Source organism: Antedon mediterranea, chromosome 2, assembly GCF_964355755.1.
Source record: "Antedon mediterranea chromosome 2, ecAntMedi1.1, whole genome shotgun sequence".
NCBI lineage: Eukaryota > Metazoa > Echinodermata > Crinoidea > Comatulida > Antedonidae > Antedon > Antedon mediterranea.
Genome location: NC_092671.1, coordinates 17032586 through 17047411, shown reverse-complemented (window position 1 = coordinate 17047411; position 14826 = coordinate 17032586). Strand labels below are relative to the sequence as shown.

General features: G+C 32.0%; 1 protein-coding gene across 1 annotated transcript; it reads left to right on the top strand.

The window, feature by feature from the left end:
• On the top strand, window positions 1–13890 carry LOC140040603 (armadillo repeat-containing protein 8-like). The gene is made up of 21 exons (XM_072086656.1): window positions 1–148; window positions 1165–1238; window positions 1756–1827; window positions 2455–2597; window positions 3239–3336; window positions 3468–3560; window positions 4651–4731; window positions 5171–5246; window positions 5606–5696; window positions 5795–5855; window positions 6573–6770; window positions 7078–7170; window positions 7465–7547; window positions 7891–7972; window positions 8465–8554; window positions 8975–9067; window positions 9562–9711; window positions 10380–10475; window positions 10812–10907; window positions 11530–11696; window positions 12192–13890. The coding sequence occupies exons 1-21, from the start codon at window positions 146–148 to the stop codon at window positions 12229–12231; spliced, it is 1980 nt and encodes a 659-aa protein (XP_071942757.1). The 5' UTR covers window positions 1–145; the 3' UTR covers window positions 12232–13890.
• The last annotated feature ends 936 nt before the right edge of the window (window positions 13891–14826 follow it).

The window sequence follows — 14826 nt, the reverse complement described above, 5'->3', positions numbered from 1 at the left end:
TGCAATTCAGAAAACTGAACTTGTCCTTGATCTCGTGGTTCCAATAGTTTTGTAACTATTGTAATTCTTGCAGTGTAATACTCTTGTTTATCGTAATATGTACTGATTTAATAAGATATACACAACCAAGAAGTAGTATTGAAACATGGTAAGATAAATAATCTTGCTGACATACAATAAATTAGGGAGTTTTAACAGTTGCTAATGTCAATGAAGCTAGGCTAGGCCAGCCTACTTGAGCCTTTTGTACGCGAGCCTTGAGGCTGCAAACCGACTCCTGGTGGAGTAAATAGTCGGAGAGGCTAGAGAGACGTTAATCCTGGGCTTAGCTTAGTATAGTATTTTAGTTAGTTTTCTTTTTTAATACTTACTTGATACTATCCTAGCAATAATGTAGTAAACATAATTAATAGAAATGTCTCTTAAGTACAGGACCAAAATTTCATAATTTATTATTTATAATTTTAATTTATTTGTTGTTTGTGTAAAATATTAAATTAAGCCTAAGGCTAGGCCTAGCCTTTTGCTTGCTAGCCTAGACTGAGACCTCTAGCTAGGCCCAGCCACAGAAGAGTAGGCCCCTACTACTAGCTCTAGGCATTAATACATGCTTCACTTGCAAAATGATTTTCTTCTTTTCACTAGCCTCTAGGTCTATGACAATGAATGAAAAACTTACCTTTTCATCCCCTCTTTAAAGAATATAATTTTCTTCCATCATTAATCCGACTTCAATCCCACCGTGTGAACAACCCGTTATTCCAAATCATTTATCCCGAAGTCAATTACAGCAGTCAACAACACCATTACTAGATAATTTGGTTTTGTTTAATTAATTTATTGTTCGTTTGTGTAATTTGTTTGGTGTGTATATTGTTCTCATATATTTATTATTTTCTTAAGATAGTGTACTGTACAAAAATTAATTCCCGATACGTTTTATTGGACCAAATCAATGTTAAGAGCAGCGCATTATTATTATTATTGTTCATATACTTTTTTAAAGTAGTTGCATCCCTCCTCATTTATTTATTAATCTTATGTAAAAACAGAAGAAATAACAATTGCTGTCCATCCCCTTTTTGATTTTAATTGACAAATAATTAATACTGTAATAATGAACATTGACATAAAACAATTTAATTATTTAAAAAATATTTTCAGGACATTGCTACAGGGCAACATTATGTTGACAATCTTCATGTTAATGATCAACAGCAGTTGTTGTGTAATATTCGGTGAGTTAATTCTGAGATACAATTTATAGACAAACTGTCCATATGATGCATATAATACGGTGCTAGTTCTGTTTCGCACCAGCCTGTCTTTTTTTCAACCCCAAATTTGTTTCTAACTATATCATGAATACCACACACACAGAAATAGACCTAGCTAGGAGAATCGCATAAAAAGTAACAAATAAATCCTTTAAATAGATTACTTTTAGTGATGTGTTTCTCACAAACTGTTCGAAAATTTTACATACTCTATGTTTAATATTTTCATTTCTATGGAACACCAAAAGAAAAACTATAATATAGGGCTAAAACTGTCAGTGGAATGCATTTATTGGTTAGTTTTTATTTAACCTAGGTTATAGAGAGTGACCCTAAACATGATTTTAAAAGAGAATCACTTTCTTATCAATTGGAGGATAGTTCAAATTAACCAGTAAAATCCCATTATTTTGTACACAAATATTGCAAATAGAGTATGTAAATGTAAATGTGCGGTGTGGCAACATTTTTTTTTCAGCCAAGTTAAAAATTTGGTGATTGGAAGCAACAAGCAAAAGACAGTGATTATGTTATGTGGTGCTGTTCCGAGGTAGGTTCCTTTCACTCTATTCATACAGTGGAATTGTGTGCTTTCAATTGTTGTGAGAGCCGGCTACTCTCCATTTATGCACATGTCAGTTGAATGACCCACTATGCTACCCCTGGGAGAGGTGTGCCATTTGTCCGATGTGCTTCATACCTTATGAATACCATGACACACCCCTACATAAAAAATGTGACTTACCTTTAGTTAGGTGACCATGACGCACTCGTTTTGACCATGTTGTTCATAATATGGTGGGTGGTAAAGTAACATTGACACACCATTGCGCATTGATGTGATGTACAATCTATTTTTTTTTTACGCACCACTGCGTCAATAACTATTTATAAATGATGCACCCATGACACACCTCTCCCAGGGGTCGTATAGTGGGTCATACAATAAAGTGCACTAATTATTAGTAAAAAGGAGCATGGGTGTATCTTGTGGTCAAATGTTAGGGTGGGTCTGAGAAAGTCCTCTTTGCATTATGTATGCAAATGTCAAAGAGTCAAAACTCTATATCTGGAGAACCAGTAAAACTCCATATTAAATATCCTTTTAAACAAAACCAATGACTCGTATAATAATAATAATAATATTAATAATGTATTTAATATAAATTTTTAACAGACTTCTGCAACTGTTGGGTAATGAGACCATGCCGGCTAAAATCCTTGTGGAATGTGCTGTGGTTCTTGGAACCCTAGCAAGAGGAGGAGAAGCAAACAGACGAGCACTGGTAGAAGATGGTGCCTTGCCCGTTGCTCTTCGTGGTCAGTTGCTTGATATTAAAATATTTTAAATTATAATTTAATATCATAATCAAGTTGCTTTTTATACAGAAAAAAACTACTGAAAATAAAGAAAAAATACATTTTTAAAAATTTATTGTCCCCCTGAAAAATAATTTATACACTTTTTGTTGTTGAATATGCCATTTAATCTCACATAATAGTTATCCACCTTGACCAAAATTGGATCGACAAAAAATATATTTATCTGAAAAAAAAACGTAATTTAAAGCAAAAAATTGTAAAATTTGCTGCCAGCCAGTGGGATTCTGGTTGAATTTATTTTGTCTTTTTATAAGTGAAATCAAAATTTTTTACCGTTTTTCTTCTACGGAATCAATTAACTTTATTAACACTACAAAATTACATATTCAAAGTCTGATTTAATTAATACCATTGTTAATGTTTTTGGGGGACAATACATCTTAAATAAATAGATAATAACTGGGAATTTCATATCATAATCAAGGGCAAAATTGCTTTTTATACACTAAAAAAAGTCACAAGTTAACTTACCACTGAAAATAAAGAAACTAAATTTTTATCTATGAAATAAATTTAAATATTTCTATAAAGTGGAAAACATATACAATAACATTTTGATTGTTGTATTGTTTATCTAGGATTGGCCCATTCAGATTTGAAGCTAGTTGAAGCATGTCTTAGATTTCTACGTTTGATATTCACAAGCCCTGTTGCTCCAATCAATATTTTGTACGAGGTAAATTTGTCAATTTATTTATTAATTGTTTTCTTACTATAGAAAGGAATACAAGTTATTCTGTTTGTTATCATAACTACGTTATCAGTTCAAAAACCAAAACAAAATAGTTTTATTATTGTTCTTTTCAGGATGCAACTATCATACCGCATTTGATACAGTTACTTTCAAGATCATTATCTACGCAAGAAAATGTTGCGAGTATTTTGGCCCACTGTTGTAAGGTAAATTTAATAAATGGCCAGAATTAGACTGTTGGTAACATCTGCAGGAAGATGATTTCACTAGGCCTATGATTAATTACAAGGGCTCATTTTCCCCAGCACAAGCACTCTGAATGAATGAATGATGTTTCTAGAGCTCAGCTACAACAAAGCTATGGCCCAGTGTGCTGTGCTTTGTGAATGCCGAACTAGACTGTGCAAGGATTACTTTCAGAAACTCAAACACCCTTTCCATAGACTACACCATATTTTGCCAATATCGCCTAAATCTAGATACAATTTAAGACAAGTAAAAGAATGTTTCCTTCCGAAAGTAAAAACAGAACGACCAAAGCATTGTATTATAATATTGTCTTTTACCGTATGTGGTAATTATTCTTGGTCTGACTATTGTTTTTTTAATGTCTGTTCTCTTTGATGTAATTCTTTGAAAGGCAAACACCGCCAAAAATATAATTACTAACATACAATGTATTTGTGAAAATATATACTCGCAGAAACATGCAACATAGTCGCAGAAAAGGAGTACATTGTGTATTTCCACGAATACTATATATTGGCCCCAAATTATGGGAACTACCAATTCAGCTAAAATCTAAGAAATTCATAGCCAGTTTTAAAATCACCTTTAAGAAATCACTCATTAACGACTACATTTCATAATTTATCTTTTTTTTAAAAATCTGTTATTGTTGATATTATAGTAAATAACCTTGTATTAGTTAGTTTTAATTTTTATGGCATAATTATTTGATAACATTCAATGTTATTATAATTATTTTTTAATATTTGTTTTTGTCAATATTTTAGAGTTATTAGTTTCCTTGTCATGTTGACAACTGCTTACTGGTGGTCAATGCTTAAAGTATTTTTTACTTTTTTTGATCTCCTTTCACACATTGTTTTCTTTTTTTTTTTTCTAAAGTATAAATATCTGTTCTTTTTTAGTGTGGAAAATAAATAAATGAAACAAACAAACAAACATTGTATGTTTGTAATTGTATTTTTGCCAATGATTGCCTTCCACAGATTTCCTATTTTATAAATTGATATTTTTTTATATACATTATATCTCAATTTATCTCTTTAGACCCATGAGCATCAACTGATTTTACTTCAACATGGATCGGTTCAGGCACTGTCGCCACTCCTGTCAAGTAATGTACCGAAGGTAAATGTCGTCTGTGACTTGAACATTATTATTATAAGTATAATATCCTAAATTTATAAGTTCTGTACATATTGTTACCCTGGTTAATTCAGATCAAACATGTATTGAAACATACTTCCATAATGTCAAAGTAATTGGCACAGTTTTGTCACATAAAATTTGATAGTGTAGACAAAGCTTAAGGATACAAGAAATGCTACAAGCATTTGATTTGAACCTATGATCTCACGATCAGTAGTTTAACATCCAACACACTGTTAATAGCCAAATTGTTATGTTATAATTGTTGTTGATGTTGTTATTTGGTTGAATACCAGAACATTGAAATTATTATTTTATGACACAAATGTTTGGAATACAATTCCTTTTTTTATCAATATATTTGCTGGAACTGGAACAAACCCTTTTTCAATTTTCCTTTTAAAAATGTATTATTCAGGTTCAGTTGCCAGCCCTTTGTTGTTTTGCTGCGATGTGTTACGAGAATCAACAAGTGTCATCAAGAGTTGCATCAGGTTAGAAAAATGTTTGTTTTGTTGTTGTACCTTACTTCCCAATCCCAGGATTCTGCGGTCAAATGTCAAATCATAGTTTAGTACCAGGAGTTTTTGTTATTGTTGGAAGAGTGTCACTAATTGATAATCATAATATAGAAACTAGAATTTAATTCGTCACTTCAATGAATTATAGGTGATCATTTTTATAACGTGACTCTAAATGATCACCTAATAAAGATTTTATACAATAACAATAGGTGATCATTTTATTCTAAATGATCACCTAATTATCTGCTAGAAAGAATAAATTTCATTTTTAAACCTATATTGAAAAACAGTATTTTGTTTGGTTTAACCACCTGTGTCTTTCTTTTCAGCATCATACAATGGAGAACCACTGTACCATCATTTTAACAGTCTTCTTGCAAGGAACAAGCCAGTGAAAATGCAACTCACTGCAGCAAAATGGTAAGGCATATTATTATGCTACAAGAAAGAAAAATAATATACCATTCTGCCCAAAACAAATCTGGAAAACTCAATGTCTTTCTATACTTTTTTTTCAGTTTGAGTTACATTCGTAAAGTTGGAGCTCTTCGACCTGATACCGACATTATTCCTATGAGGGTATGTTTAACATTTAGTTGAGGAAATTGTATTGCAATCGCTAGTATGGGAACATAATCTATTTTTTCACTGACTCCAACCAATTTTGTTTATAAAGCAATGGTTAATGACCACATATTGTTATTATAAAAGTTGATAGATCCCTGCTGTTTTAATAACAATGATTATGTCAGGGATGCATCCATGTGTGGTTGGGTGAACTTAAAAAGGGTGCCTGCTTCTCCTGGATCAACTTCTGTACATCTATTTCAGTCATTCACCTTATATTCTGAACTAAAAAGTTTTTTCATTTCTTATTTTTAAATTTAATAATATAAATACATTTAACAACACTTCAGAAGTGTACAGACATTTCAAAGATTATATAGAAAGTAATTTTTTTTTTTTTTTTTATACAATTCACAATTAAAACGCTCAATAGCACCAAAAGAAGCTGATGCTTGTCAGTTTACATGTACAGTACACAGAAACCAGACAACATTCATGAACAAACAAGTTTTCCCTCATTGCTTTCCACATCAACAGCAAGTATGTGACCCATAACTAAAGCCATCAAACGTTATGTGAAAAAAAATGTGACATGCCCATATAATATATGGATGTCATCACTACCATATTTGAGCATATCACTACCATATTTGGGCACACTTTTTTTGTCAAACTAGTTTGATAGTGTAGACAGAGCTTTACAGCAACAATTAATTGTAATATTCTCAGGCTCTACCTACATTGGTTCGAATGTGCAAGAAAGACATGACGACCGAGGAGCGTGTTGAGGGCGCCGAGACACTAGCCTATCTTATTGAAGAAGACCTGGACTTGCAATGGACAGCCAGTTTCACAGACCATCTCATCACAACATTAGCAACATACTTAAAAGTGAATGAAGATCAGTGCACAAAAAGTGTAAACACTGTAAGTGAAAGTATAAATTTATAAAAATAACATTGTACTATAATGCATATATATAGTGTATAATTTCTAAACATTTTTTGCAATGATGGCACACCATAGATGATGGATAATTTGATTGAAGGCATGATTTCCAGAATTTCAAAAAAGGAAAATGTATAAATGAACTGGCAAAGATAATATTTTAGCCTTAGATATTGATTTTAGTTGTGGAGTTGTGTTTTATAGTACAAAAATAACTAATATTTAATTTATTTATGCTAAAAATGCATAGACCGATTAAATTATTGGCTTTGTTTTGTATTTTTAGAGTATGAATAGCAAAGATGTTTCCAATCTAAAGCAAGCTGCATTCAAAGTATTTGCATCCCTTGGAGCAAACGATGAAGATATTCGCAAAAAAGTAATTATTTTATTGAATGAAGAACATTTTCTTCCCCTTAGTACCACTGTGTTAAAATCCTGACAGTGCATATTGTGTTATGTATAAAATATATTAAGCATGTATGAGATCTAGGATATTTTAATTATTATTAAATTGTCTTTGATTTGAGAGGAGCGAATTCGGCAACTTAAAACTTTTCTTTTTAATTAATTACTTAGTATTGTTAGGCACTCTGTTCTTTGTAGGGCGCCATATAAAAACTTTTATAGAATAGAATCTTTCTAAAAAATAAAGTTTTGTTGCTTGTTTCAGATAATTCAGACTGAAAATTTAATGGAGGAGATTGAGCTAGGCCTGGCTGATAACAACACTAAAGTACAACTGGCAGCAGTTAGGTAAGATGGTCAGATAGAAAAATAAATATTCTAGTCTATCTTCGTGCCTAGCTTACCTGAATAAACAGAAAATACACTATGTAAGTTATAACTCGAAAAGAAAATAATGATGGCTTATGGGCGTGGTTCATGGACTACACCATGGGGGTGTTTATTTTCTAATTTTAAAAGTTATTCTCGCTCTTCGGGGAGAATAGACTATTGGTGGTTTATCCAGGTAAGTTAAACTCATCATTGTTTTTGAAGATATTTTTATATTTATTTTACACAAATATAATTTGTGTTGAAAGTGAGATTGTATTGTGGAAGAGTTTAAAACTTATTGAAAATGTTTGTACTGTAGGTGTTTGCATAGTTTATCACGTTCAGTACAACAACTGAGAACAAGTTTTAAAGACCATGAAGTCTGGAAACCATTAATGGAGGTACAAAATTTACAACAATTTATTCCATTTATTAATAGCATAATTTAAAAAATATTAAAGCTAAAAGATATTTTGTTTTTTATACCATGTCATATGATCACCGAAACGGTAGTTTTTATTGATACTTATAAATGATCGCAAGTTCGGGAGTTCAATTCCAATGCTCATTGTATTACTTGGATCCTTAGACAAGACACTTATGTTTGGCTCTCTCCACCCAGGTGTACAAATACTGTAGGTACCTGGTTGGTAAGGTCAAAGCACAAACTGCGCTGATTACTAGATGCAACATTATGGAAGTATGTTTCCATACGTGGTCGATAAAAAATGACCGCGGTAATAATGTGAATCATTTAAATGCGCTATATAATAATAACATATTATTGATATTGAATTTGGTTTTTGGACAGTTCCCCTTGTCATTACAATGTGGAGAAAATATTAAATAATAAGAATATGGCAAAAGCAAAACATATGGAATTTTATTTTCAGTTGCTTAGTTCACCCGGTAACGCTGATGTGTTGGTTGTCGCTTCTTCCACTCTCTGCAATTTATTGTTGGAATTTTCACCAAGCAAAGAGGTATGAATTCACACAAACTTCATTCTTAAGAAGCATGCGAATTCTAGAGAAAGGAAATAAATTGTATAAATACTGTGGTGTGGTGTAACTTTGCGTTAGGCAGCTACTCCACAGTAGTTGTAATAAGTATCATCCTATTGGTGCATGTGCCCGCTGCTTACTTGGGCTCAAATCTAACCCCTACCCATCAGGGCAAGCATGGTGGTCTAGAAGTATGAAAATTAGACTAGTGATCTGGAGGATTTTGATTAGAGTTCCACCAGAGAATTACTCTCAATATGTACAAATTACCTCGAATAGGCCAAACATCTGACCAATAGTTTTTCTATAATAGGTTTTAAGAATAGTCTACATTTGTCAATACTTATGTCAATAATAATAAGACTATATAAATATGCTATTCTTTGACTAATCTTTCAGAGGATAGTAGAAGCTGGAGCTGTAAACCTTCTGTGTAGGCTTACTGAGGATTTAAACCCTGCTCTGCGACTGAATGGGGTGTGGGGATTAATGGTAAGCAGTTTGCCTAAGTTTAGATCAATCATTTTTTACTGATTACTTATTTATCAGTCAGTTTTCAATCAATCAATCAATCAATCATTTTATGTGTGTGTGTGTTTTCATTTCTGATCAAAAGATATTTGCCCTTGGGAATATTCTGAAATAAATTCATATTAGAATACATTCAGTCGTTGTTTTTATATTCACTTTTTTTAAGTAATTGAATTTTCAAGTAACATAAGTATATTGTATATCTAGATTTTATGATATTTTTATTACATTGTTTTAGGGAAAAGTGAATTATGTATTTATTTACTGTATTGAATGTATTAACTCGAGTACTCTGTTTGGGCTCATGTCCATTGCTCCTGGTAAACTACATACTTTTTTAACTTGCTAAATAAATAGTATTATATAATCACCCTAAATCAATTACTGTCATTGGTTTGGACGATTGTGGGTCACATGGCATGCACTAGTATTATTATTAACTTTTTTTTTTTCAGAATATGGCATTCCAATCAAAGCAAGAGATAAAGAACAGGATCCTGACTAAACTTGGCAACGCCCAATTGTTTAAGTTGCTCTCTGATTCTAACGTTGACATCATCATGAAAACGTTAGGTTTGCTCAGAAATTTGTTGTCAACAAAACCAGTAAGTGTTTTCTGGACAGCAACATGTCAATGTATAGTGTTTCTAAATTAGATGTTATTTAAAACATTTTGTCCCCAGATTTATTTTTATTATACATTATAATACAACAAATGAATGAGTGATAATGTAATAATGTTAATGCACGAGTCCAAAGTGCCCCTTCAACGGATGGATCATTGCTCATGGTGCTGTCGACCTGGATGTTACACTTTTCAACTACACAGGGTCAATGCAGCCAATTAAGGTGACAGTGGCTGTGTGAACTAGTACTTGGGTAACCCTACTGTCTCGGTTCTGTACTAGGTTCTTTAAAGTTAAAATAACATTTTGTGTACACCTTATCCGAGAAGATTTATTCTACCATCAGAACCATGGAGTGAGTGAGCCTCGAACATAGATACAGTTCCACTCTCTTAACAGCTTGGCCACTTACTGATATGGGGTAATAGTAAATGAATATCAAACTAGAATGCAATAGGGACTGTGTAATGAGCTATATTATTATAAAAAAATAGGAAATCACTGCTGGTGTACTGATCATTAAGGCTGCTCTGTGGCTGCTCTGTAGTTGCTCTCTATGTCTGTATTAGTGTGTCTATAGTCCAAATTGTTTCCGTTCCAAGATGATTCATAACACATTTATATTTACAAATTGTTGTTTTTTTCAGGACATTGATTCTATCATGGAAGTACATGGGCAAGACATCATAGCGGTAGTGATCATTATTCTGGAAGAAGATCATCCACCATGTGTCAAAGAACAGGTAAGTGCCACATTTTTTCCTATGATTTTCAATGACCGATTGAGGGACACCATAGACAAGAACACTATTTTCTAGACCCACAGTCTGAAAGATCAATGTTGGCTTCTAAAGCATTTAGTGGAATGTTTGCTTCTAAAGCAATTAATGCAATGTTGGCTTCTAAAGCAATTATTCATTATTATGAAGTGATTAAAAAACCTTGTTAAAAGGGACCATGTTAGCCAATGAGAATATACAAATTACTATGACTATGGAGTGAGGCTTTGCAATAATGACATTTTAAAGTTATACTAATTTTATTTATAATTATTATTATAATTATTTTTAATCTTACAGACATTATGTATTCTAGCAAATATTGCAGATGGCATAACTGCTAAAAACTTTATTATGTCGAATGAAGATATTCTTAAGAAAATCACCAACTATATGGTAAGTGTATCTGAATGTTAATATCAATACATGCCAGTATACATTGTAAAGCTTGGATCCCACACTATGATGTGACGCAAGAACGTAAGCCACAACGCAATCAAATTGACCAATCAAAAGCTATAGAAAATTCGAACTGTCGCTTGTGACTGGGGAATTTGTTGCGTTGCAACTTACGTCCTTAAGTTGCATTCTAGTGAGGAAGAAGCTTAAGCAAGATCTTTGGGAACAAGAGTAAGAATGAGAGGGCCAACCAATTGACAGCCTTAACTATACAATTCTTATTTTAAGTAGGTCGGACAAGTGTTAAAGAAATAAAATGACTACGCATTGAAAGAAAAACAAAACACTGTTGACTTTGTGTTTGATTATTCCTCACAATCTATGTTTCCTACACAGAACATGTGCAACTGTAAGATACGCAAAAAATGTTTCTGGCCCAACTGTCTAGCATGCGGGCCAACTGACTAGCGGCTGCTGTTGATTGCAAATTGAAATAAATTAAAAATTAAATATAATACTGGATCCACCAATCCTTTAGAACTAATAAGACTTGAAATACTATTGTATGTATAATTATAGCATTAAATAATCAATTGTTGTGATACATTTTCTTGTTCAGTTGCATGGGAATGTGAAGTTACAAATTGCTGCCACTTTCTGTATCTTAAATCTTGTATGGAAGGATGAAGAGGGAGCCAAAGAGAGGCAAATCAAACTGAAGGAGCTGGGAGTACAAAAATTACTGCTTCAGTTACGCAGTTCTTGTGATCAAACCTTACTAGAAAGGCAAGCGACATTCAATGTCAATTGTATGACCCACCTTACGACCTCAGGGAGAGATCCGTCATTTTCAATGTGCGTCATACTGTATGAATATCTCTACGTCAAAAAATATTGACTTACCTTTTGATGACCATCACGCACCCATTTTGATGTCTTGTGTTCATGATAGGTTGTAAAGGGGGTTGTAAAGTGACAGCCATACCATTGACGCACCATTGTTCATTGATGTGACATACCATTTAGGTTTTTTAACGCACCCCTGCTTTAATAATTATGTTTAAATGACGCATCTATGACGCACCTCTCCCTTCGTCATACAATTGACATGTGCATAAGTAAAGTACATGCTAATAAAGACTGCTTAGTGGAAGAAAGCTGAGCCTTCTTCAGTGCTAGACGTGTTTCTGGTCATTTTGTATTATAGACATTAGCAACATGTCTTTACATGTTTTTGTAGTCTTTTTTTTATTAGAATTTAAGTTTATTTTTATCTTACAGAGTGAGTGCAGCCATCAACCAGTTTCCAAGCCAATATTGATGTGATAAGTACCGCCAACTAGAGGCTTGGTGAGAGGCAAAAAGAAATAAATTACCAGTCAAGAAACAACTGATGTAGATCTCAGGAGTGAAGTGAAACTCTCATTCTAGAACTGCTGTGTGATATTAAAACATCTAGAAGAAAAAAAAATGCATTCCTGTCTCGAGGATGCAGAAAGTTAAAATTAGTATTCGATATGCAACTTAAAGAAGTGTTGAGGTGAAAGTTAAACCACATCAATAGGTGAACTCGGAGAATTGGGAAATTTTGTTGAAATGATGTGTAACTGTATACCATGTTATATTGCATTTAAAATATTTATTATTTGTACAATAAATTAAATATTTTCTACACTACAATTTTATTCTCTTTAGTTTAATTATTAACATTTATTTACCTTTTTCACTTAATTTTAATTTAGTTGGAAAATAACACTATTTTGTGAAAGAAATCACTTTATATTGAGTATACTGTAATTATAGTCTATATATATGGCAGTACATTTATAAATTTAATATAAAAATATATCGAAAATTAATATATAAAATGTAGATGTAGCTGTTTATAAATATCAGTATATTTTCAGTTTATTCTTCTATGATTAGTATTTTCCCCAACATTTTTTCCTAAAAATTATTAATATCAAGTACGTTATACCATTATACTATTCTGTAAAAAAAAAAATACAAAAATAATTTCACTTACAAAAAGACAAAAGAAACATTTGATTTTAACCAAAAACCATTGTCTGACAGACAATTTAAGTTTTTTGGCTTTAAATTTCATTTTTCCAGGTAAATAATTTTTTTTAGATCCAGTTTTTGGTCAAAGTGAATAACTATTGTGTGACGCGTACATTAAAATAGCATATTCTAAAAAAAATGAAAAACAATTTTTTTTAGGGGCACACTATATCATTAAGTACAACTACTGTATAATGTGTACTGTTTGGATTTATTAACCCAATAATACCCAGATTTTCTGATGGATTCTTAACGGTGAAGTGGTCATTATATTATACTAGAATTTAATCTTTTGCATATTTCTATCCAAGATCATTTGTTGACTGTGTATTACTTGCATAATATGGTAGTACGTCATGGTATTATTTTTATTATGCCAAAAACTGTTTCATTATCAGAACCTGAAATAGGACTTAATAGTTGGCAATTTGATTTGCTGTGCGTTTAAAGAATTGCATTTATCATTTACTTCAAATTTGTGCATTAAAAATATAATGAATGTAACTATTACATTATTATTGTGTAATTAACAAGTTAAAGGAAACTAATAAATTGTACATAAATACAATTTTTTAATAAATTAATCGTCAACATTATTGTTAATAAATTAGAACTTAATATTAGTAGATTTGCAAGGACAATGTTGGATAGTATCTTGTTGATGTTTATAAAACAATTGACAGATTTTTATAGCCAATGTTAAGCTCTATCTACATTATCAACATTTTTATGCGACACAAAAATGTGATGTGCCCATATATGGACATGATGATGTCGTATCACTACCATATTTAAGCATATCACTACCATATTTGGCACACTTGTTTGATAGTGTAGACATAGCTTAAGACTTGATCACAGTAAAATTGATTCTAATATGATTTATAATATGAAACATCAATATTTATAATAAAAGTAACCCTTATTTTCTTAAAATTAGGAGGCATTTTGGGGATTTTTTTGATAAAAAATTACACATTTACAAACTGAATGAAACATTTTTTATGTACATGATACATTAACTTATTCGCTGTAGTATTTATTATAATTAACAACTTTGGTTAACTTTTATTTTTATAATGGACCAGATGCGGAAGAAGCTCCGTAAAAAAAACTGGTGGTTTCCCTAATGAATATTCATAATCTATTATTATTCATTTCATTGAATATACAAACAATCTGATTGGCTGGGTTGTAAAGCTTATGGGCGTGACTGCCATACATCAAACGTTCAGTGGCCGCGCCAAAATCGAATCCTGAACAGATTACGCGCAAAGTTGAACCGATGGTCATAATACACTGAGGATGATTTAACTGAACTGACTGCCAAAAACGTTGTTTTTTTTTACTTTTTAGGAATTCATAAGAATATTTTACATCGATGGGTGTATTTAATAGTTGGTACGTATATTGTTAAGCTTCTTAGTTAGCGTTGTTAACACCAACAGAGGAAACAATTCAGTTCATAAAATATATCATAAATAGGCCTAGACCTAGAGGCCTAGCTAGGCCTCTATTAGACTAGCCTAGGCTAGGCTAGAGTCTAGAGTAGAGACTAGGCCTAGGTTGCTGCTCGTCGATCTCAACCAACAAAAGCAGACTCCCACTATACGTTGGGCCGGTGAATCAAGCTAATCTAACCAGACCTTAGGACTAGCCTTGCATATTCAGATTTTCAGAGTGAGTGTTGTACTGCCGTCAGTGTTTGAAATTATAGCTTGGGGCCCAGGCCTAATAATAATATAATATTAAATGATAAGTTTATTTTAAGCCTGCTGGTAGCCTACTACTAGGCCTATTTATTATTTATATTATTAATAATAAATATATTTTTTATTGAAGAAAGCAAAAT